Source organism: Alligator mississippiensis, chromosome 1 (assembly GCF_030867095.1).
Source record: "Alligator mississippiensis isolate rAllMis1 chromosome 1, rAllMis1, whole genome shotgun sequence".
Taxonomy (NCBI): Eukaryota; Metazoa; Chordata; order Crocodylia; family Alligatoridae; genus Alligator; species Alligator mississippiensis.
This window is the reverse complement of record NC_081824.1, coordinates 430023000-430048379: the sequence shown is the minus strand read 5'-3', so window position 1 is coordinate 430048379 and position 25380 is coordinate 430023000. Positions and strand designations below refer to the sequence as shown.

General features: G+C 40.6%; 1 protein-coding gene across 4 annotated transcripts in view; it reads right to left on the bottom strand.

Annotated features, from left to right (window-relative positions):
* The window catches only part of ATP8A2 (ATPase phospholipid transporting 8A2), a 555201-nt gene that overhangs the window by 140497 nt on the left and 389324 nt on the right, over positions 1-25380 (bottom strand). For 2 of the 4 annotated variants that reach the window (XM_014595931.3, XM_059720356.1), the window contains 4 exons: positions 10031-10105; positions 6946-7068; positions 5168-5246; positions 55-116 (listed from right to left, as the gene is read on the bottom strand). In XM_014595931.3, the coding sequence (XP_014451417.2) occupies positions 55-116; positions 5168-5246; positions 6946-7068; positions 10031-10105 (339 nt within the window). Of the gene's footprint in view, positions 1-54; positions 117-720; positions 782-5167; positions 5247-6945; positions 7069-10030; positions 10106-25380 lie in introns of all 4 variants that reach the window. The other 2 variants (XM_059720374.1, XM_059720367.1) reach the window with 2 other exon arrangements.

The window sequence follows — 25380 nt, the reverse complement described above, 5'->3', positions numbered from 1 at the left end:
AAACAAATATAATATTCACCATAATGGCTCAGATACAACTTGATAGGAACTTACAGTGTAAACAATGTTTCCAACAAATAAATAGTCTATTGCTTGGCCATTTGTGAATGCAGAATCTGAAAAAGAAAGAAAAAAGTTTATCACCAAACTTAACAATCTGAATGTCAACAGCCTGGAGACTTTTAAAGGAAGAAATTGGATTTGAAAATCTCTCCTGAAACTGTCTTTGCAGAGTGCCTAAACTTCTCAGAATACTTTACACAGCTGTGTGAGGGAAATTGGTAGCAGAGTAGTTGTGTTAGCGACAGCCTCAACTGTTATATGCTCAAAAAGAGCATGCACAAAACTTGGTGGTTAGAAGCTGTTTTAGTGAGAGGGAATGTTTGCCAGGCATTACAAATTGCCAAAAGAGAGCTGAGGAATTTCACCACGTTCTCTGTGGCATGGTGTATTGCTTTTTGACACCTCTATAATTTTTTGTAATAGCTATTCCTTGGAAATTAAGCTGCAATATAATCAGATGATTTGTAGCCAACAGGATTAATTTAGAAAAGGAGAAGCAAAAAATGCTTCTGCAATGGGTACATGTAATGCCTAAAACATCTTAAAGGGTGTTAGTGTATTAACTGAAAGGCATTCAGTCTTAGACACACCCTTTCTCTAGTCAGAAAGTGTGCAGAAGGGTGAGTACACGTTAATCTATCATCCAAAAAGGCCAACCTTGGCAATACTTCAAATGTCCATTTAGTCATTCTTAGTCTTGTTGAATATACATGGAGGCCTATGAAAAACACATAACAACCATTCAAATGCCAAATGAGCTCACGCTGAATGGAACCTTTCAAAACATTCCCCAAGCATGATCACTATTCATAATTTTACAGGGTTCAAGTTGCTTAGTTATACAACAGCCTAGTGGAAAGGGACCCAAAGCAAAATTTTGAGCTGGATCCCATGAATAACTAACTACTGCAAGTGGCACCACTTTACCAGACTGATCTGAAGGCCTGGACCTTGTATTAGTAAACTGAGATCATTTATTGATATAACTTGTCCTTTTACACTGACCTCAAATCTCATTTAAGAGGCAGCAGTGGCTCTTTTCAGCATCCCTACTGAGCTCTGCTGATATAGCTCTATTCTGTTCTTCAAAACACTGAGTCTCCAAATCTTGGCTCTCTCTCTTGAACTCTATTGTGCTCAATTTAATTACTCAAAATTTTTGTTAAATGGACAAAACTGTATTAAAAGTTTGATTTCACATGTGCATTAAAGTGTGATCTTTTCAGGTAAAAAGACATTTGCAATCACTCAGGGTATGAACAGATGTAATGATTTAAATGCTCTAATAACTCCAGGAGTCTAGACATACAGGTCACTTAAGACTAGCTTAAACTTCCTGGAATGTTTCAAAAGCACACTGGGAAAATCAAGTACTACTGCAAGCTAGTCCTTCGTGAAGTGCCTCAATCTTATGTGGGGACACAGAACATTCTGTACCTAGTGCAGGGGTGGACAAAATGTGGCCTGTGGGCCAACGTGGCCTGCCAGGCTGTTCTATCCTGCCCATGGGGCTCCTAAAACATTTAGAAAATTAATATTTATCTGCCCCGGCTGCCTGTCATGTGGGCCTCTATGGCTTGCAAAAACTCAGTAAGCGGCCCTCCACCCCAAATAATTGCCCGCCCCGACCTAGTGTCTGGTCAGTGCTCCAGTCACTCCAAACTGTATTGCGCTTCACCTTTGCCTCCCCTCCCCACAAAGAACAAAACAAAACAAAGCAAAAGTAAAACCACATGCAGGGCCAGGGGCTGCTCTAGAAGGCAGGCAAGACTCTACAGCCCAAACCTTCAGTCCCAGCTCCCCCACCAGCTAAGGCAGGCACACTGTGCCATGGGAGCAGAAGCAAGGACTGGTTTAAGTCCCCAAAATAGGTAAGAATCTTGCCCCCTCTCCTGCTGCCTCTCAGCACCTGCTCCATCCACTGCAGCACCAGGTAACCAGAGTCTGTGTGGCTCCTGGGGGCTGCATGCTCTGGGGGCCTCCCAAGATCTCTTTGTCTTTCAACCCCTGCCTTGAAAGCTGCCCAGCTAATTTCACTTCCCTGCTAGAAACCCTGTGCCAGGGTCGTCTGGAGTGAGAGGGGGAGGGCTGGAGGGATCACCAAAGGATGGGGGAGTTGTGAGGCTTTCACCTCCCCTCTCTCCAAATGAGCCTGGCACCCAAAAATCCAGAGTCTTTAGCTAGGAGGTAAAACTGATAGTAAAGCTTTCAAGGTAGGGGTTGAAAAGTCACAGAAATCTTGGGGGACCCCCAAAGTACACGATCCTCCCCAGAATCAAAAGCAAGAGACAAGCACACACCCCAAACCTAGCCACCCCTCCACTTCTCCCTGGAAGGCACAATGGTTTGGTTACTCCTGCACTCCGGCTGCATATCAATTGCAATGCAATCCCTAAAAAGGTGAGGGTTCTACTCAGAAACCTTAGCAGTGTAAATCTGGACACTTTTGTCCAGGGACAACTGTGAACTAGTTCCCAGTCAATAACATTCTTAGAACAGTTCAGGTGTTATGTGTGTCTGTACCTTCACAGTCCAACTAAAGTAGTTATACTGTGTACCCTGTCCCGATTCACTGCTCAATCATTGTGAAAAAATGATGCTAAAGAATCAACGGGGGTCAGAATCTTAGCTCACTTTTCTTCCTCTAAGTCTTTTATCCCATGACTTGGCACTGAAGGCATTTCAGGTCCCTTTTGGCTTAAGTTGGCTATGGAGCTAGACAAATGTAACTGTCATATTTGCTGAAGGTGCTGCATGATTTAAACCTGCTTCTGAATCAGCTTGGTTAGTTTCTTGGCATTGGCATCTGTATCACCTTAGTGATTTCCCCACTGAACTCACTGGTCCTAACTTTCTATTAGATTTGCCTTTCACCTTGTGTAATCATTGCACCAGTGTAAAATCATACCACTCACATTCTGTACTCATTTTTCTCTGCCTTTCACTGATCTCAATGAAAAGAAAAGTGCAGAGCAATGGAGAATCAAGACCTTTCTTCCCAGGCATTCCTGTTGATGCCAGAAGCTGCTTACTTGAGTGTCTGTTGTTTCAGTTTACAGTGAAAGGTGCTTATGTACAGACATACTGGTTATCATGGATCAAGAGCAATCCTGCCCAGTAACTCTAACTGCACTACTCTGGTTCATCATTATGGGACATACTAAAGTATTCAAGTAATTTTCCATATAATTATTAGATTTGTTTTAAATATCGTAACATTACACTGAATTTCATGACCTTACTCTGGAAACCCTGGAGTCCTAAAAGGAAAGATATTCCTGTTAATGGGGCAGAGCATCAGGATGTGTAGTTAATATTTATCTGTAGGGCTATCTATACAAGTGCCCACTCCTCAAACATGTGCATTCTGCATCCAAAGGAACTCAAGACATTAAAGACCATCCCAGGACAGGTGAAATATTTTTTGTCTGAAGCTTTAAAAACACTTTTGACCTAGAAATACAAAGAAATTTGAAAACTTTGTATTCATCTCTCTTTGGAGAATAAAAGGAACTGTCTGCTCAGCTTTAGCATAATTTTTCAGACAGGGAATTCTTGCTATTTGAGAAGGAGGAATGTTCTAGTCATGCTATTGCATTTGCTCAAATTAAAGCTCTTTCTCTTCAAATGAGCACTTGGACTTAAGTTTAAATTTATGGTCAGAACAAACAAGGAAAATAAATAAATAAATACTTTTCCTTTATTGGAACCCCTGGGGAAATCAATCCACAATAATCTGTGGCTAAATTTAGAGAAGCTGTTTAATTTACCCAAAAATAATACTGATTGTTATGTATATTATGTATGGTCAGATAGGAGTAATCCCATCATGGGCTGGGTGAGAAATAGTTTTCCTGTCCTGTAAAAATGTTTTGAGAGTTCAAAAATTTCCTGTTTCGCATGTGAACTAAAACAAAGGCCCTCCAAAATATTCTTGAAAAAAAGAGAGACCCACCCACATGCAGTCAATCACTCAGTAGTTATGGCATTCACCCAGGATGAGAGGCATACAGAATTCAAGATCTTACTCTAAGTTAGGCACATAAGTAGCTTGAACCTGGCTCTCCCCACAGCCCAGATGAGTGCCCTAACTTAATGAGTGCCCTCAAAATTATTGGTTATTTCAGGGTCACTCTCGCACTTTCTTTTCCTGCCCCCTCTCCCACCTCTCTTCTGCCTCCTTCCTCAATTAGAAATTCTATCCTGGACCACCAAAAGTTTAATACTAAGTTTAAACAAATCTGCATTTTGTGATGGAAATTCACTTTGTTAAAAAAGTACTAATCATCTCTTGAGTAGATAAGGGTAGCTTCAGTATCTCTTGATCATTTACAGCATTCTGTAACAGGTTATGTACAACTTTAATATATCAGGTTACAGGATATGAGACCTAATGATATCAGTCTTATCTGGTATAGCAAATCCTATTTAGAAGAAAATTGAACTTGGGAAGACAACATAGATAAATAGCTACTGCATCCTATCAAAAATATTCCAAACTCTGGACTGAATATTCCAAACTCTGGACTGGATCCACTTCCACCAGAGTCAATTAAGCTTTTCCACTGATTTCCCTGAGAGTTGGTTGAGGACTTTTCCCTGAATTACTATGCATTTGGGTGGCAATTTAGGAAATGGCTACTGTAGAATTTAAAAGACTTGAGAAGATACACAGCAAAATGTTACCCTATTGTAAGGATATAAAATGCTTAAAAATAAACTACATTTATACTATACTACAATAAACAGACTATAAAATACTGTGCAATATGCAACACTAGGAATGAATACATTAGAAAAGGAAAGAAAATAGACTTTTTGGCATAGAACTAAAGTATGTCTCAGTAAGGCCTCTTTTGGTCATACACTTACTTAAGATTAGGTCTGGAAGCCACTATAAAGGAAGATAGCCATGTCAAATGCAAGGAGAGTGGCTTCTGAAAATTGGGGTTGACAAATGGGCAAGTCTAGCAGCTACAGCCTGCTGGAGTGTCTATCATCATTAGATTTCCTAGAACATGTTGTAACCTCCAGCTCTGTAAGCACACTGGCACTGGTAAGATTCAACACCACTTGCTAACATCAGAAATAACGAAGCACTTACCATGTTCCAGCACTTTCAGTGGAAACCAGAAGAGAATGAGGGAGTGTATCAAGGCATTGATGCAGTGACCCCAGAAAACCTGAGGGAAAGCAAACCAAGAAAGTCAGGAGGCCTCCAAAACTCCTGACCTCTCTGTAACTCCCAACAAACACCTCATTGTGAAGTTTCGCTGCTGAGTATAATATTTCTCCTAAACTGGAATACTTAAACTTTTCTAAAATGTACATCCTCATCTGCTTTTTATCTAATTCCTATCATACCACAGGACAACACTGCTTCAACTGAAGCTTTTTTCCTTCTTTTAATATATTTAGCTGCACTCTGCAAACCTATTATGACTTAAAATATTCAATATAACAAGGGCAACTGGATTATACACTTTACTTAAAAACTGCTAGGTCCTGATGGTAAACAGGGTGGAATCAGTAGAATGAAAAGAAACCTTTATTTTCTGTTCTGTCTGATCAGAACCACCTTAGAATTTTGCTTCATTTCAAGATAATATTTAATTTTCACATTAAAGAACAAACACCCCCCCAGACTCTGAAGTGCTTGGTTTTCTTAATCTCTGCAATGACAGGAAAAATAAAGTTCTCTTAACTTTAAAAAGTCTTCTAGGAGGCAGAGTGGTGACAATCTATCAGCAGGAAACACAAACTTATGTGGAGCTAATCCAGCTTCTCTAAAAGCTTTACATAGGCCATACAGTCTAAGCTGAGATAACTGAAAGTTTCAAGTGCATGTTCAGATAAGTATCTAACCTGAATGTTCCACAAGTTTAGGTGGAACTAGTACCAGGGCCAGGTACAGACAGTACACATAAACCAGCATGTGATCATTTAAACCATCTACACCCATAACCAAACAGAAGTTCAGTGCACATAGAGTGGTTTATGGCAGAACCCAGTCTAAAATGGACCTGGATCAATGTGGTATCAGACTTAATCTATTTAGATTAGACCAGTATATAGAATTTCTGTTCCAGATCCCCTACCAACTCAAGTTAGGTTGCTGTCTACCAGCCCCCTAGGCTGCTTTTCCCCTCCCTCACCCCCACCTCTGACCAGCTCTCAGCCACAGCTGGGCAGTGGGGTGGGAGGAAGAGGTAATAGAGGCTTCTGCCCCACAGACCCAGCTCTGGCTCTCCCAGAGCTGAGCCAGGAAAGTTTCTGTCCCCAGCCCCATCTCCTGCCAGCTGTCAGCTACAGCCAAGCAGTGGGGTGCGGAGGCAGCAACCGGAAGCTCTGCCACATGGACCTGGCAGCCAGTCAGGGATGGCTCGGCCACTAGCTGCACTCACCAGTCTCCAGCAGCCTGGGGAGCCCACTGGGAGGTGTGTAGGAATGCTCCCAACCTGCTAGCCTCAACCAGTGCAGGCCGCCCGCATGCCTCCCTACCCACCCAAGGATGATCATGTGTTCTTTTTGCTCCTAACTAACTTATGCCGCTTACAGAAACCTGCATAAGGTTGATTTCAATTGATTAGACTGATTCTGCCTTGGGCTTTTTGAATGTCTGTACCTAGTCCCAGCATTCTAGTTCAGATCACTTCTACTAGTTATTGCTCAGAAAAGTTATTTTGAAACAACAGAAAATCCATGGAAATAAACAAGCAGCAAGGACAATCCTGATTTCAAGGGTACTACGCGGACAACAAACTGGAGTAGCACAGTAGTGAATAAGGTCTTTAAGGCTGAAAAAAATGCAACTGTAAGTCACATTTACCACTAGTTTTCTTTAGAAAAGAAAAATGGAAGCAAAAGAACATTTTCCCTTACCCGTGTGTTGAATCCATCTGCATTTTGAGTAATTTTGTATAGCTGGGGAAATCTAAGCATGCTCTCTTGTGTACATGATCGCTCAAAGATTCCCAGAGTGAAGGGTGGCAATGCTGTGAAAATCTACAAACCCCCCCCCCCACAAAACACCAATTAAAAATCCTTATTACCTTTGTGAGTTGGTCTCAAATAACATTCCATAATTATTGTGAAATCCTGGTCTGTGGAATCTGGTCTCACTGACTTTAGTGGGGATAATTTAATTTTTAGTCAAACCCAAGTTTCAAATATTCATAATGCTTATTACTGTACTTTAAGTACAAAAAGAAGATATGATGGGTAATTCTAACTCTTACCGTCAATGAAGAAGCTTAAATGAATTGATTAGCTTCTCATATTATTAACCAGCTAATCTAGTGTTATTAAGATTGATCTAGGGAAAAGAAAGGATGGTGCATACTGTGTTTACTGGCTTAACACAAGCATTTTTTGTAATCATGTATCCCCATACTGTACTATATAGTCTGGGTCTAAACAAGAAAGAAGTAAACTAGTGGGTTTGAGGGACCGCTACAGAAAAAAAGAGCAGCATTTTGTTCCTGTGCCACCTTTGCTTTTTTGGGAAAGGCTCATTTGTGAGATTTATAGAGCTCAGAACTTTGTCCAACAATTATTTTGCTCTGCATGTATGTGTTTCTAGTATAGTAGCTACAGAAGATTCTTATGTTGTAAATAGCAGACAAGGTTCTTTGGGTGAATCTGATCTCTTTTATTAGACCAACTTAAATAGTTGGAAAACAATTATTAAGCAAGCTTTTGGGTTCCAAAACCCTTCATCAGGCTAAGGAAGTTTCAATAGTTGTTGTGTGCTCTTGCTGGGTGGAATGAAAAGTAAAGAAGCCAGGCTGGGCTGGCTTCTTTTATTTATGCTGTAAATAAAATGTACATATGAAATGTGTATGACCTTAGCATCCATAGGCCAGAATCAGGTTCAGAGTCTTGTTCTATTAGGAGTTCAAGGGATCCCAAACTTGATACTAACTTCCTCAGTGATCATGGACAAGTGACACAGGGCCAGATCTTCAAAGACATTCCATTGTCTAAAGATACTCATAGGCACTAAGTATTATTTTGAAAAGCATCACCAGGCACTTTGCTGCATTGCTAGGTTTCCAACTACTTTATAAAGCTGTCCTTCAGTCTTTGCTGCTGATTTCTCCATCTGTAAAATGTGAGTAAAAGGATTTGCCTACCTCCTACATATGTTTTGAAGAAAAACAAATGAAGGGACTGAGAAGCTTCACACCACAGAAATGAGGGTGTATGCTTTAGTCACATCACAGCTGCCTGCTGCCCAGATTGCACAGGAGGTAAGGTCCGGGGTCCATTGTACATGTGGTATCCTGCTGGACAGGCCCTGTGCTGGCTTCCAGGGCTGGTCCAGATCAGGCTGTGCCAGAACCCATGTGAAGGGCTGGTCCAGCAGGACACCACATGCAGCATGCCCCATGCCATGCCAGTATGTGTGGTTGGTCTAGTGGCCTATGGGTCCAGATGCTAATCAGTAACTGCAAGCACATTTTCTACATGAATGTAAACTCTTTTCAATTGGTCATAAAGCAATAAGCCAGATAGCTGAACTGAAAACACTCGTGTGTGGGAGATGAGAGCCAAGAGTCTAATATGCTCCACGAAGATTCATTTGGATTCAAGATGTCTTCATACGTTTTTGAAATTTCTGATGTCTTCTTCAGGATTCGAGTTTTTGGGACTAATAATTTTTTAAAAATCTAGCCCTGCTGACTGACAATGACATTCCAACATCTATCAAGGTAAGTTCAAAATTCTGATTCTACAAGCCTTAGCCACACTTAGCGATACAGTAATATAACCAATGTATGGGAAGAGCATTGGAAAGAGTGGAAGAACTGAACTCACAATGTTCCGGTAAAAACAAATCCCTTCAAGTTATTATTATTTACCACAGATGGATTTGACCTTTAGTGTCTCAGTGGACAATGTGAATTAAAAGAAGACCTAAATGTCTATAAGGTAACACAGTTAATTATTTTTGCACTACTTTTAGCACAAGTATAGGCGTAATATGCTTTATCCAGAGAAGTTAGGTTAAAAGATATAAACGTTAACGGGTGTAAAGGAGAGGGATGTATTGGGAGGATTGCTTGATATCCAGGTGAGGAAGACTGAAAGAACCAACAGAGTGGAGAATCTGATGTAAAGCCTCCAGAGAAGAACAGAATACCTTGCTGAACATCAAGGAATGTAAGATGATGATGATGAACATCATCATTGTTTCACCTCTTCTTGTCTAAAAAAAGTATATTTACTTAAAACAAGTAGTGTTAATCTGTTGATTTTTTTGTAGGTTTCACCTGTATAGAGTGAAGGCATGTACAAAATGTCTACAAGAGAGAAAATCCCATATATTTTTATTTTGGCAAATATGGTGGGCTTAGTCAAGGTTTGCAGAGCCATACCTTATTCTAGATCTCAATAATAACATCACTAACAGGCATCAGCAAATTGATAAGGCCTAATTTCTATAGGACCAGGGAACAGAACATATCTTTAGCATTAACTATGTAGGACAAAGGCCAAAAAATGGCTTTTCATGGATGAAAATTCACAGAGCTCAGAGGCACAACCATAATAAAATAAACAAATAAAGGACAAAGTAAAATGATGCAAGATAAATACATATTTATGTTGACCAAGAACAATCAGTAAAATAAAATATTTAGATATGAAACAGGTCAGAAATATTTTTGGAATAGAGGTAATTTTTGAATTACCTAAAACTACAGAGAGGTAATGAAGGCATATTATTAAGATAAATGTCCTAATATTTCAAGGCACTCTTCCAAATACATTTGCTGTGATTAAAAATAAACATCCAGGGTTTTTTATATCCGTCTTCTGGGGCAGACCAACAAAGCTCCTAAAATGTATTTGCACTTCTTGATATGCATACAGATGGTTGTCTGAGATAACTACACAGACATAAACAACAATGGAATGCCATTGAGGTTCTGCGGGCTATCAAGCCAAGACATGGAATACTTACCACGTTGTACAAGCCGATGCACCATCGCTCAAATAATATCTGTCCAGAAAATCCGTTAACAAATGCAAACCAAAGCTGAAACAGAAGAAAGTTACACAAAGATTTAGATCAATATTGCACTAAATGTTTCCATACACTGAAGAGAAGGATGTGGAATGCAGTCCACCATTTGGAGACAGCTGCTAAATGTCCTCTAAAAATAATTATCAGTTCTACCATGCAGTTGCTCTCTTTTAAAGTCCTGTGTTCTATATATAGAGCTACAGTACTGCTTATTTAAGTTTAAACACTGAGGTGATAGAGCAATTTTTAGTATTTGCACCATTACTCTAAAAAAAAATGATTTCTAAAACTATTTAAAGAGTCTTTTGTTACTGGCAAACTATTAACGTACCCATCAAAGTTAGAAGCTAAACTGGTTTCCATCACAGTTGACAAACACTGAACATTTTCAAGGTAAGTGTGTTTTGACGGATGATCTGTTTGATTTGTAATGTCTCATTTCACACTACCGGGCATCACTGCCATAACTCTAAGAAAATGTCTTAGAAGCCAGTGAATCCAGCATGTTATGTCGTCATGTGCAGGTTCTACTCTGTACTGTTAAAGACCTGGTTTCCTACACAGTGCAGGTATCCATCATTTGCTTAACCAGCTCCTGACATATTTATATTTGCATGGTGCACACAAGGGGAAGGAGAGAGATGAGCAGCAGTATCCATATCCCTTAATTTCCATCAGCAGTCCTTCTATTGTATCAGTCCTTTCACTAGCAACACACACACTCCAGACCTCATCCTCAGAACCCACCACTCCCCAAACCAGACTCCTCACCTGTCTTGCCCAACAACAAACTGTCCCTCCAAGTGTATCTCTGCATCAGAACCTACCCACTGTTTTTCTGCCCAAAGCATTATAGACAGGATTGCAAAGAACTGAGATCAGAGGCCCAACATGAAAGTGGAGCTGGCTTGGGGATCTCAAGTGCAAATTGAAAGCCTCTTTTCTTATGGCGGCATACAAGCACTTTGGCCCCTGGCACGCTTTCATTTAATGGCATGATTGGATCTGATCCCTTATCCCAAAATTGCACCTCCTGCCAGAGGCCTCCTGCCTCTGGGCTAGGACTGACAATGAGCTACTTGGAAGCCTTTGAACCTGCCAGAGCTAACCCCACTGGGGAATTTAACCCTTACACCCAGCAGCTTTAGTGGGGATGCCAGGCATGGTGGATCAGAGGCTCAACTGAAGGGCTTTCCCAGCCAGAATCTTTAAATCACAGGCACAGGGTTTAGAGTCCCTGGAGGAAGACCTTCAGCTGCCCCTGGCACCAGCCTCTGATTTCCATGCCTATTCTTCCCCTGTGCAAGGCAGTCCCAGGCCAGATGGAGAACCAAGGCTGCCCTAAGGTCCATGTCAACAATGAGCTGATGGTTGGCACCTGCCTGGGGCAGTTCTGGGCTGGTTGGAGATCAAGGCTACCCGAGGCTGGGGCTAACAATATTGCTGGCAGGCTAGTTGGAGATATAGTGCTGTCTAGGTCTGATTCCAACAATTATCCACCCCTAGCAGTCCCAGTGGGTGGACATGCCACATGTTCAATTTAAGGTGCCACACATAATCAGTCACAAAAATGTTCTACTCTACATGTGGAACACTTATGGATGGTTTGCCATTTTATGGTGCCTTAAAGTGTGTGTGTGTGTGTGTGGTACCCTTGTCATTATAGCGTGATTAACACGTTAATTACAACATAAACATAGTATGTGCTGGGAGCCTTTATTTACTGAAGCATATTTACAGATTACTGTCAATGATCCAAACATGAAGGCTCCTTTGTTGCATTTCACTAACGCTATGAATGAAGATCCTGCATGGTTCAAAATACAGCAGCCCATCTGTCCACTCAACAACAGAAGCCCTTGAAATCAAAACAACAGTGCTCTGCTCAGTCATCTAGATTCCACTGGGGCAAACTCAACTTCAAGAATTTAGTAACAAAACTCAAAGCTCTCCATAACATTGGCATAATTTACTTGAGAAACCAACACTATCTCTAAAACCATCACATCTCATAGCTACAGTCCTGGTGGGACTCCACCTATGATTGGACCACAGGCACAGGGGGCTACACCTTGCACAGGAGGGATTGGGTTGGGAAAAGGGTGAGGGTGTGGTGCTCTATGTTATGGAGCAGATCATGTCCCTAGAAGTAGAGATTGGCTCTAAAGAAAGGCGACTTGAGACCCTCTGAGTTAAACTGCAAGGAGAGCATGGTGAAGGGGATAACTGCAGGAGTTTATTACAGATCACCAAACCAAGAGGAAGAGTTTGATCAGGAGTTCTCTAGAGAACTGGCAGATGCTGCACACTCTTGAAGCATGATCATTATGGGGGACTTCAACTATCGAGACCTCTCATGGGAACAGCACTTAGCAAGATCTGATCAGTCATGAAGCTTCCTCACTTGCATTGATGAGCTCTATCAGACTCAAGAAGTCTCTGGGCTGACAAAGGGTAAGGCACTACTGGATTTGGTCTTGGCCAAAGGAGACAATCTAGTGAGCGATCTGATGACTGAAGGGAAGCTAGTCCACAGTGATCACGAGATGATCACTTTCTCCATTCATTGCAAGGCAGGGAAATCAGTCAGCAGAGCTGAAATCCTTGATTTTAGGAAAGCTGGCTTCCACAAGCTTAGGAGTTTAATTGCTGAGGCCCTGAGGGACCATGGCCCAATAGGGCCGGAGGTCCAAAATGAATGGTTGTTCCTCAGAGATGCAACCCTTGGAGCACAAAGGAAGTTCATTCTGGCTCATAGGAAAGGTAGCAAAAGGGCTGGGAGATGCCCTTGGCTCAACAGGTAAGTAAGTCATGAACCTCCTGAAATTGAAAAGAGAAACTTAAAAGGGATGGAAGTTGGGAAATACCACCAAGCAAGAGTACACAGCAATAGCCTGCACCTGTAAGGAGAGGAGTACAAAGGCAAAGGCAGAAACCAAATTCAAACTGGCAACGTAAGTTAAGAACAATAAGTCCTTCTTCAGAACATAGGAAGTCAAAGAAAAAATAAGGGAAACATTGGACCCCTGCTGAACAAAATGGGACAGCTATCAACTGACACCCACAAGAAATCTGAACTCCTCAATGATTACTTTGCATCAGTATTCCACTAGTCCAACAGTGATACCCTGCTTGACAGGATACAAGATGATCAAGGTGGGGGCAATCACCTACTAACAGTTGGCAAAGATCTTGTGAGGGAATATCTAGAGAGGCAGCTACAAGTCAGCAGGCCTGGATGAACTGAACCTGACAGTACAGAAAGAATTGGCCAATGTCATCACACGACCCATGCCAAAATTATTTGAGAACTCTTGGCACTTGGGAAAGATTCCAGAAGACTGGAAGAGGCCCAACGTGGTGCCTATCTCCAAGAAGCAAAGGAAGGAGGATCCAGGGAATTACAGGCCATTAGTTTGACCTCAATCCCTGGAAAAACCCTGGAAAAATGATCAACAAATCCATTAGCAATATGCTAATGGAAGGCAACATTCTAATAGATAGTCAACATGGCTTCATTGTGGGCAGGTCATGCTGATCAACCTCATTTCCTTCTATGATCAGGGAACATGCCACTCGGATAAGGGAGATTAGGTTGGAGTCATATACTTGGACTTCAAAAAAGCCTTTAACTTGGTCTCCCACAAGTTGCTCATGGTAAAATTGGAGAAGCGTGGCCTTGATAACCCAATTAGTCCAGTGGCTAGGGAACTGGCTCCGAGGTAGGACCCAGAGAATAATAGATGGAGCTGCGTCAACATGGTGCTTGGTGACCAGAGGCATCCTCCAGGGTTCAGTACTTGGACCAGTGGTTTTTCACATGTTCATTAATGATTTGGACTTGGGTGTTAAAAGCAGACTAGCAAAGTTCACAGATGACACCAAATTATGGGGGACTGCAGTCACACTGGAGGATAAGCTGGGGATGAAGGCTGACCTGAACAGGCTCGCAAGGTGGGTGGACCAAACCTGATGATGTTCAGCACTGAAAAGTGTAAGGTACTCCACCTGCGGAGAAACAACTCACAACATGCTTACAGGACTGGCAGTGCTACGCTTACCAGCACCACAACCAAAAGAGACTTGGGGGTCTTGATAGACAATACAATGAACATGAGCCACCAATGCAATGCCGTAGCCAGCAAAGCAAACAAAACACTGGCATGCATCTACCGATGCATCACAAATAAGACTAAGGTTGTCATCCTCTAGCTTTAGTCGGCCTTGGTGTGTCCACATCTGGAGTACTGCATCCAGTTCTGGGCACCACACTTCAGGAAGGATGTGGAGAAGCTTGATAGAGGCCAAAGGGGGGCTAGACGTATGGTTAGAGGTATGGAGAGCAGGCCATATGATGAGAGGCTGAGCGACATGGGTCTGTTCAGCCCAGAGAAGAGAAGATTCAGAGGGGACTTGGTAGCAGCCTATCAATATATAAAGGGTACATATCAGGGAGAATGTCTGTTTACCAGGGCTCCCCAGGGGAAGACTAGGACTAATGGTCATAAATTGCTAGAAGATCGCTTTAGATTAGACATAAGGAAAAACTTCTTTACAACTCTTTACAACTATGAAAACTCGAGTGTCCAGGGTCTGGAATAGACTCCCTCTAGAAGTAGTCCAATCATCTTCTCTGGATATCTTCAAAAAAACTGATGATCTCGAGAGGTCCTTTCCAGCCCCTAACATCTATGAATCGGATACAATGTTACCACAAGGGACATCTGAGTCAGGCCCTCTTTGTCATGACTCTAGTACAAAAGCTGCCACCACCACCAAGAAACAACAAAGACTAACCTGAATCTCTATTTTAGATTTCTGACAATAAAAAGGTTTTTCCAAAGGGAAGAAACCTAGAAACCTGCAAAATATGTAACTTGCAAATGGGTAGAACTATGAAAAACAGGACAAGAGATCAGTGTAAAAAGGAACAGATTTTCTTTTCAGAACAGAAGCATTGCTCATCTTTTAACAGTAGCTTCCTACTCTGTAAAACAGGCGCATAAATGACCTTTTAAAAGTTTATATAGCTGCAACTTAGTTAAAAAAAACAAGGTGAGAATTTTCCAAATCTCTCTTAGAAAAGGATGACTCTGATCCTGCTAAACAAATATTATTTGGAATATTTAATTGGATTCCTTGGACTAAATTCATATCAGATGCAGATGCTGGAAGCTTTATGGGCAAAATCAAAATTTTATGAAAACACATCCAACCCTAAAAAGTATCTTTTATTGGAATGATCCTTATGCTGGATAATCAAATCCACTTATTGCAAAAGCTATTTAGATGTGCAAGAACCAGGGAAAATATAGGCTTTGTTTAGAAATGTTTTGATGTTTTAAAATTCAAACAGGACTTAGTTTTCTTTTTGGCAGGATCCATACAGGTAAAATTAAAGCAAAGTGGGAACATTCCATATTTAAAATGCTTACACAAGCTTACTTGCATTACGCTCTTTGTAAACACAGGACAGGGATGTTATGGTTATGAAGCACTGTAAAACAATGCACATGCTGTTTTTTGTAGGATTTCACACTATCAAATACCAATCAATGCAACAAAAAATTCATGGTCTCCTGCCTTGATATTTTAATGTCACGGACCACAAATCATGCACTCTCAGTGTAAAATAAATATACAAATACTGGTATAGCTATTTTGAAACTGACATAAGCCTTAAATTGTTAGGTGTGTAGTTTGTTAAGTACTAGTTGTTTTCAGAGACTGTTTTTAAAGCCAATGGAAAAAAATCTCCACCTCAGTGTTCTTGCTAACAAGATACACTAAATCCATTAAAAGCCATGACTGCCCATGCTCGACTCAGACTTGGTGAGTTAATAAGAAAACTTGCCAAGTCCGCCTCGCTTGCCAAACTCCTGGGGTTTGCAGTACTCAGTGCTAGTGCTGCTATGAGCAAACAGACCCAAGGTTATTAAATAGCTTTTCTGGGCTGGAAAAGAAACCTTCCTTTCAATTTAGCTATTACCTGGTTGCCAAAAATGCTGGAATAACTTAATTATAATTCAGTTACAAAAAATATATGCAAGGAATTTCCAGGTCTGACTTAAATGCAAGGAAATTCAGATCTAATACTAAAAATCCAAGATGACATATTATTACCTCATCTTAGTATGGCTGATATTGCAGAGACCTCAAATAACTGAGTAATGCTACATACTACATGTGTTGCAGTACCTAGGGAAAACGACGCATGTTAAGAACAGAGATACAGTCTATATTTTCAGCCTTAAAGTGTGCCTACATTCATTTTTTCCTAAGTAATGCTCACTACTGAAATACTGTTTTCCAGTTGGCTGGTAGGCTTTTGGCTATTATGGAATCAGACCATCACCTCAGCCCAGAGGTCAATAATAGCCAGCAAATGGGAACCACTTTCTCAATACTAACTCAAGCTGAATGCATGCTAAAGATTCAGAGGTGAAAAGCTCAACATTCCTCTGCCACATCCTGAGTCCATTCGCCTCCTCTGGAGTGTATTTTAAGAAACTAGCAAGTAATATTAAAAAAAAATCTCAATCATTTAAGTTTGAAGGCAATTTTAATTGCATTATTGCTTATGCATAATTATTACTGTAACATTAATGATTGAAATAGTATGAACTAATTTATTTAAGTGCTCTAAGGCACTGGGATGGCAAATCATCTATTCTAAATGTGTATATTTATGATGTCTTGATAATAGACAGCTTAACGAGTACTAGATATGTTTTCCCAATCCTGCTAAAGGGCATAGAAAGCTAATGTAGTCAGGGTATCAACAATTGCCACAGGCACCAATTACAGCCAGCCTGGATGCCTTTACTATACAGAGATAAAGTTAAATTCTCAAAATATCCTCTTCTTAGCACACATGTTTTTCAGACTCTTAGCAAATAAGCTCTTTTACAGTTTGCCTAATAAAGCAGGCTTATAGATCTCAGATGCAGTTCATTAATAATGCATCCTGATTAAAATCCTCTTGTTACGGGTATCTCTCTCCATGCAAGGCTCTTATTCCTGCTCAAGTGCACATAGCCCTAAAATAATCCCTTCATTAAAGTATGTACAGCACCAATTTTATAATATACGTAGAGAACCTTTTTAATAAGATTTGACAGAGTAGGCAATGGGGCCTGAGCTTCACTTCACTTGCCAAGGAATATTTTTCTTGATTTTTTTTTCTTTGTTTTTTAACTGCTAAGAGAAAGGAAATTGTTTGCCTTTCAGGAGTAAACACATTTTTCCCCTAATGCAACCTATCCTAAGCGGATATTTAAAATTTAAAACCATCTCTAAACTTTTCTGCCAATATCCCAATTATTCAAAGTCTGTTTTTGTCTTATAAATCACTATACATCTTATAGCAAGGGATAGTAAGATAAATAGCTTATAGGGTATAAAAGCAAATCTCTACAGTAGAAGTTTCTTATTTTTTAACTGTAATTTATTACAAATAATCCTGCACAGACATTACTTCTTTTAATAGTGACTTAATTTCAGGCCTATATTAGCTGTTAAAATAAGGTGGATCAACTATTTTAGTTTTCCATGCTCCTTTGATTAGTGACACTCAAGGTTCATTGCTTTTCCCTCAAAATGTGTGGCTTATATGCCTTCTTTTCTAAACACAAGTACTGAACAACTGCAGCTACCCCTGAACAAAAGACCTTACAATACAGACAAACAGTATGATCAAAGAAAGGATGCAAAAAGCAAAGATAATGCTGGGGAGAAAACAGAGAAAAGTAAAAGAAGTGAGCTTCCCCAGTTAAATAGATTTGTGCAGCTTAACTAGTCAGAATAATTTCAAACAATTAATTAATTGACATCAGCAATCTTCTTTGGCTATCTATATGGTGGTTGTCATTAGGTAATACTCTTGCCTTTTGGTCCAAAAGCAGTAGTTTCAAACATTATGCCAGGATACTATACCCACTGCTGTAATATTTAAGGATGCTATACAATTGCAAGGGCTACCTAAAGAAAGGCCTTAAATGGAAGTCTCTTCTGATCATCTCTGGCATTAGCTTCCTAATCAACATTCCCTCTCTTAATATTAAGAGAGGGGTATAACAAAGAAACAAAGAAAGAGGTATTATGATTCATATAAGCAGATACCCAGCCCTGTTAGTGTATCCTAAGCCTAATTTTCTAACACAAGTATCAACATAGGATATCTAAATTCCATTTACATGATCAAATTAGCAAGCAAGTGCTTCCATTCTCATTTTAAATATCTATAGCAATTATTGGGGCACCCTGGGGTGCCTTGAGATCCTTTTAAGGATGCCACCTATTGTTAGGTGTGCAAACATGATTCACAAGATAAACCCAAAGATTTCAAATAGAAACCCTAGTATGGGGCCAGGGCCTGAAGTTCCACATAAACTGGTTTAAGTGATCAGAAACTGGTTTAAACATGTAACAGAACAGAAGCTCAGTGTATATAAACCAGTTCCAAAATGGCTGAAACTGGTTTAAGATATACCTGGTTGAAAGTGGCATCAAACTTAACTGATTTAGGTCAAACCAGTTTATGAAACTTCTGTCGCCCTTCCTGGTTCAAGTTAAATCACAGTTCTCCAGCATGTTTTCCAGCACAGGCCTGTGTTGTGCTGTCTGCTCTAGCACAGAAGGGTTGGTGGGGGGACCCTTAGACTAACCTGCAAAGACTGAATCAATTCAGGCTTCATCTTTCTGAATGTCTGTCCCTATGCTAAAAGATTGCCAATCATTTATCTAGCATAATGAAACCAGATTGAGATGAGTCTGGGATACAGTCTGAGATCGGGCACTGCAGGAAGCGTTTTTTAAATACCAGTTGGTAGTAAGTAAGGTGTTTAGTACTGTTCATTTTGTTTTTGGGGCAAGGCATTACTTGTTTCAGGACAGTTGCAACCTACATTACTGCCTTCTAGTACTACCGGGATTCTTTTGCAAAGAAAAAGGTGTGGTTCTTAGTCATTAGCAAAAATCCACTACAATGAAAACGGCACACAATTCCCACCCAAAGAACTGGTCTTATCAACTGTATTTCGCTAACAACTGCTGTCTACCAGAATGCCTCCGTAGCAATAAAAGCAGTAATGTTCTATAGGTAAGGTCTATTAATAGCTTTGTGTAAGTTAATAGAAACTACATTGCTACAGTGTGTAAACCTCCTAGATTGCAAATCTGATATATGAACAACTGTATGATTGACCACCACCTCACAGAAAGACAAATACACGTTTTATGTGGTTTATACTAATGTGAATTGACTGTTTTTTTCAAAACTAAGTGGTATATTTCCTAATATTTTCTAAATGCAGAAGTGTTTTTCACAGATTTGCTCTCTGCTACTCAAATAAAGGAATATACAGCAGGCATAAAGCTCAATTACTGGATAAGTTTGGTTTTTTTACCTCAGTAGTGTAACGACTCTTACCATCCACATTTGTTTTTAGCATCTACTCAAGTTTTTGCTAAATATTTAGTATCAGATAACTTCAGAAAATGTGGATTTGTTACACCCTTAAATCAAAGCAAGGGAAACAAGGTATGATGTAGAGTTAAAGATTTATCTGAAACAGGGACGTTACTATTATCCTAAACAGCAACTATTGTTGGGGTGAGGTGGCAGGGGGAGGGGGTGGCAAGTTACACAACTGCATAGTTGCTTTCATGTGAGAAAGAATTAAGACTTTAACTCCCCCTGAGCCCCCCCCGGCCAAGTTCTACAACCGTGTAGTTGTTTTCATATTGGAACAGACCAGAGGGCCATCAAGTCTAGCATTTAGCCTTTGGTAGATCAAATATTGGATGCATCAGAGAAGGAAACCAACAAACAAACCAAACAAATATTATATCTAGTCAAGGGGTTATGAATTTGGGGTCCACAGGAACTTGTATAAAGCAGATTGACTAAAATATCAGATTTATCATTCTTGTCGTCCCAGAAAATGGTTGAAAGGAAAAAGGAGGGAAAAAAAAGACTCTTTGTTATGGACACCTATAAAGGCTTGTAAAAAGAACATGCTGGGACTTGAATTTCCAGGTTAAGTATCTATGAGCTAAATTCAGTGTGGGATCTATTACAACCCTGTACTGGATTCCCTTCCTTGGTGAGTATGTGGGAGTGTGATTATAAATACTATAATGTGAAATGCTATACTATAAAGGAAGTCCTTCCCAATTCTGATCCTGTATAAGCAATCATTTTATACCCTAAAGCATAGGGGGGCAGCACTTCTACCACCACTCATCTGTGCAAAATACTGCCCCAAATGGCACATTGGTTACTACTTCATTTCTTCAAACTATAGCTTCCTTTTCCCCCTCTTTCATCATAATTGGCTTAGAAAACAGCTACTCATCCAAGTAATACATTCTTATTTTCCAAGGCTTGAGCACTGAAGCATATAATAAAAGCTTCTTTGAATTGAGAAATAAGCATATATTAAAAGCTTCTTAGAATCCAGAAGCCAGCATCTCTTAATGGTAGAGGTGGTCAGTCCTGGAGATAGCGCAATAATGATGGTAAAAGGACAGTTTAGAAGTCGGTACCTCAAGATTTTTGCTTTTGTATAATTGTAGCTATTTGTTCCATATATGTCCAGGCACCAGATACCAATCCAGAAAATACAACCAAATTATTAATGAAAGACAGAATGATAATACATTTACAAGTGTACATATATTTAAAACTATGTCAGATTTTTGGTCTTATTAGGACTCCAGTTGATGGCACTGCTAAGTGGTATAAGAAAGCAATGGTGGGGGAAACCTAGTATAATTTTTCCTGAATCCTGTAATTACTGATGATTAGAGATAGTGCTAAGTGGATAGGTAAAATAAGAAATACACTGGTAAAAATAAACATGAGGCCAACTTCTACTAAAATGCTATATGCATCTGAAACCTGAGTAGAGTTGGCGAGGCATTTCTTTATACCAGTATGCTGGATTCTATAACTGTTACTCTATAAGAGTTTTGTGGGATAAGATATTAAAAATCAAAGTCTTTTGGGCTCTGCAAGCTCAAAGATTTCCTAACACCTTTAGGAAGAGTACTAATTAGGTCAGCTGTCCTTGGGCAAAACGTATTCTTTCCCAGGCTGGTGCACAGTGTCCTGATTAGTAGCGGCCATCCAGCCTGAATGTTGCTACAAGTGGGCGATGAGTGAATTAATTCACATACCTGTGCAAACATACTTTTGGACACTAGTACCCGTGTATGCCCTAGAGTGCTTTGGGATCGTTTGGAATGATGCAATAAATAAATTCAGGGTAATATTGAATTAGCATGACTGGATAGAAAATTGAAAAACAAGAAATAAGCTATTTTGATCTTAATGCTTAGATTAAAATGTGGGCAATACATTATATTAGCCAAGTTAAAATAGCAACTTCCTAAATAATGAAGTGTGTGGCTTCATTTCAGGCAACTCATGGAAGAAACTGATGGCAATTGAGACCTCGTAGCTGCCATCCAGCAACCATTTTCCCCATACAAAACCCTTCAGCTGTTCCTCTCCTCAGCATCATTTGCAGAAGTTTCTTATAAACCCAAGTTCACAGCATTTACTTTTTTTGTCATCACATCAAGGAATCCTTCGGTCACATTGTAGCATTAAGTCTATAGGAGCAGTTCTGTAGCAAGGTCATTTTAGGTCTGGAACAGCAGTCCCCTCAGGATTCCCTCTTATGCTGAAGTGAACTGCCAACTTTCCCTTGCAAGTCACAGCTTTTTTCATGAAACAAAATAAATTTCAATTTTTGTAAGCCCTAGGATAAAGGAGCGTTAATAGAAAGTTTGAATAAAGTTTTCTGACTGCTTGGGACCCAACGAAAATAGCAAAATTAACAGCAGAAAAGCCAAACCACTAAAAGGAGCCACAGCTAGGCTTTTCTGTCACACTTGACAATAATAAACCCTTACGTTAGTAATCTCAAAATCAGCCTAGGATTTTCATTACCCGCAGCTCTATTAACAGCACAACATAGAAACAGCACTCTGGTCCAGAACCACAAAGACACACAAGGCAATTTAAAAGTCCTTAACAACGCCTATCTGCTCTGAACCCTAGGCTTGTTTATGAATTAAACAGTTTTCCTGGTGGCTGGAATACAATACAATGTGGAGAAGGATGCCTCTCTTAATACCTGCTATAGAAATGACAGTTTCTTCCTAACCAGTACTAGGTGGGTTTTTTTTTGTTTTTTAATTAAATGCACCTTTCCTCTATTCTTCCCTTCCCATCACTCCTTTGGCCTTAAAAATATTCCAGTCTAATACTAGTAAAAATCCTATTTTTTTCTTCTACTTTGACTGGCAAAAGCTAAAAGCATCTTAAAACCCAAACAAATCTTTTTGCCAAAATACACAACACTGTAAGCACATGCAGTCATTTCACCAGCAAAATATTTATTAATGTACTTTTCACTATAAAGAAATTGTTTGAACTTGTTTATGGAAAATGATAGGCTTTCTTTTGCTGCAACACATAAAAGGAAATTCTTAATGGCCCAAATATTTGTGTGCACACTATGTTTTCCAAAGGAGCTGCACTAAATTAGACAAAGTGCCTTAGACAAACTAAGGAAGAAATCTAGAAGCTTCAGATATGATAAACACATTTGCACAGTTCCTGAGCTCTCAGTGTAAATCTGCAAGATTTTAATATGGGGCTTTGGGAATAGAACATAAAGTACAAGACATACTACGCAAAGGAAACAGCGTAGGCACTGTTTGAGTGAATCCCATTATAAAAAAAGCAAATCAGGGCTAGTTATTGACTAACAGCAGAATGACATACATTAATTTCCTACAGCCAGTTGCTTTAGCTTCACAGCACTTCTCAGGCAGGTTTTTGCCAGAGTTAGTTTACTTATGCATCGGTCTTTGCCTGCTGGGCACAGAATGTGTCAGTCTCTCCAGAGGGAGAAATACCTCACAGTAAATGACCAGCAAATTGCCTTAGAACCTGGGTCAAGAATATGCCCTCTAGTTTCCAGAGCTTTTAACCAGGTTCCGTTAAAATATATTAGACGGGGTGGTTATTCACAGTGAAAACCTGAGCTGACATCTGAGGTTAGTTACAAGGAACTGGCTTTACAAAGAATTGTATTACCTAAGCTGAGGGCTCAATAATAACTCTGCCGGTGAATAAAGATACATTTACTGCTTTTTTCCAGTTGATATCACACGGAGTAAATAAAATTATAAAGCAAAAAAAATCAGTGAAGCTTTCTTTTAATTTGATTTTAAATTTTGTCAGCTGTATGTAGAACTAGAAAGATACTGTTTTAGATAAAAAGTATTAAAACCCCCAAGCTATATGAAAAAGGCAAAGTCAAAAAAGATTTAATTGTAAGTCAAGGTGAATTTATGTCCTGGATAGCACGTTAAGATGAGCTGGAGGACAAAAGGCTAGAACTTGCCTGGACCTTACTTTATGAAGGGAAGGAAACAAGCAGGCTTATTAAGGTAGTTGGATACTATGATTTAAGGACCTGTTTGGAACAGAAGAGGCTGTCTTAAAACTTACCTTCTGCCTTTGCATGGCCTTTGTAAGTATTGGGCAGAACTGGAGCCCTTGCAAATAAGGAAGAGCAGGGCTCCTTCAGGGAAAAGCCTACTGAAGGGGTCAAGCAGGGCTGGGCAATAGGCAGAACTACAGCTCACTGCTAGCCAGCTAAGCTGATGGACAGTACTGAGGAGTCAGGGAAATGGAGAAAATATCCCACGTAGAGGTCTTAAAAGTTGTGCAACTAGGACACAGGGCAACCCAGATACCAAATGGGTGGGGGCAGGGGAATGGCTATGATGCTGGCTGCTCCTGCGCCTGCCACAGCCATATGATTGTGCCCATGGCATGGTGGCAACTAAAAGTTGCTGCTGCCCCTGTCTGTGGCAGCTGGCCCAGGCACACAGGCATGTTGGTACACTTCTTTTGTGAAGTATGCTCTCCCTGAACACAGGAGAGCTGTATAGATAGGCTTCTCTGTGAAGCAACTTCATTCTATGGAATACATTGACTCTTTGGTGCTCTGCATGAAAGATGTGTGTCCCCAGAGAATGGGGGGGCACAGCTAGCTCCCACAGGTGGTGGCAACAGGAGCAGCAGGAGTGTGGCTGAGGCAAGTGGGGAGCTGCCACAGGCAGCTGCAGCGCTGTTGGCAGCAGGGCGGGGAAGGGATGGTGAGTGCCGACCAGTGGTTGGTGACCACCTGCAGACACCACTGGCAGTGGCAGCCAGCGGCAATCACGGACTGCTTGTGGATGCCACCGGGGGTGGGGGTGTGCGTGTGGTGTGTGGCAAGCAGCACCTTTTTACAGAGGGTTCACTGGCATGCTCAGGGGGTGCACGTGCACCTGCTACACATCACCAATGGTGCTCTGAACAGGAGACTTTACACCAAAAAGATTAACTAGGCCAGGGGTGGCAAATCTATGGCATATGTGCCACAACTGGTGTAGGCAGCCTATCCATGTGGCACATGGCAGAAGGGAAGGTTCACACATCACAGTGTCAGTTAAGGCAAGGAGAAGGAAACAGAGCAGCAGATTCAGCAGGGAGCACAGGGCAGGGAGCAGAAAGCAAAGCAGCCTCTGGGTGAGGAAAAAGATAAGAATGGCACTTGGGGAGGGTGTGGGACTAATTTGTGGCAGCCCTGCAAAAAAGTTTGGCTTTAACTGAATAGGCCAATATTTTAAGATGAGTTTCACCCCTCAGTGGTGAAAGCAAAGTTGCTGACATTTTCATTTAGTACATGGATTCCACTTTATAGAATTGCTGGTTAATGCAATCAGCTGCTCATTTGAATCAATATGGGAAAACCAAAACCATTTATATATTATTACATGTAAAAATTGCACATATTAGAATCACAGTTTTCAATTTAAATCAAAATTCCAGAAAATTTATACAGTAATTACTTATTAGCAGGGATCTGGGTTTTCTGTTTCCCATGGAAAAATGGAGTAAAAGGTGGATTTCACCTTTTACCAGAGGCAAATGTGGATTTCTCATTTCATCAGAGAAGCTCGTGGATTTTGCAGTTTTGGGATGAGCCCTCTGCAGGCTGGCAGAGTTCCAGCTGCACAGGACTGGGGGAAAGCAGGAGGGGGGTGGTTAGGCAGGGGGTGCCATGTGCATGTACACGGTCCCAGGCAGCCTGGAGAGCAGCTCCCACAGGTAAGTGGGGGGGGGAGGAGCCCCCATAGGAAAGGAGGGAGTTGAGCAGGGCTGGGAATGCTGCCCAGCCAGGCAGCACGTGGGGCTTTGGGGCCCGGGGCTACAA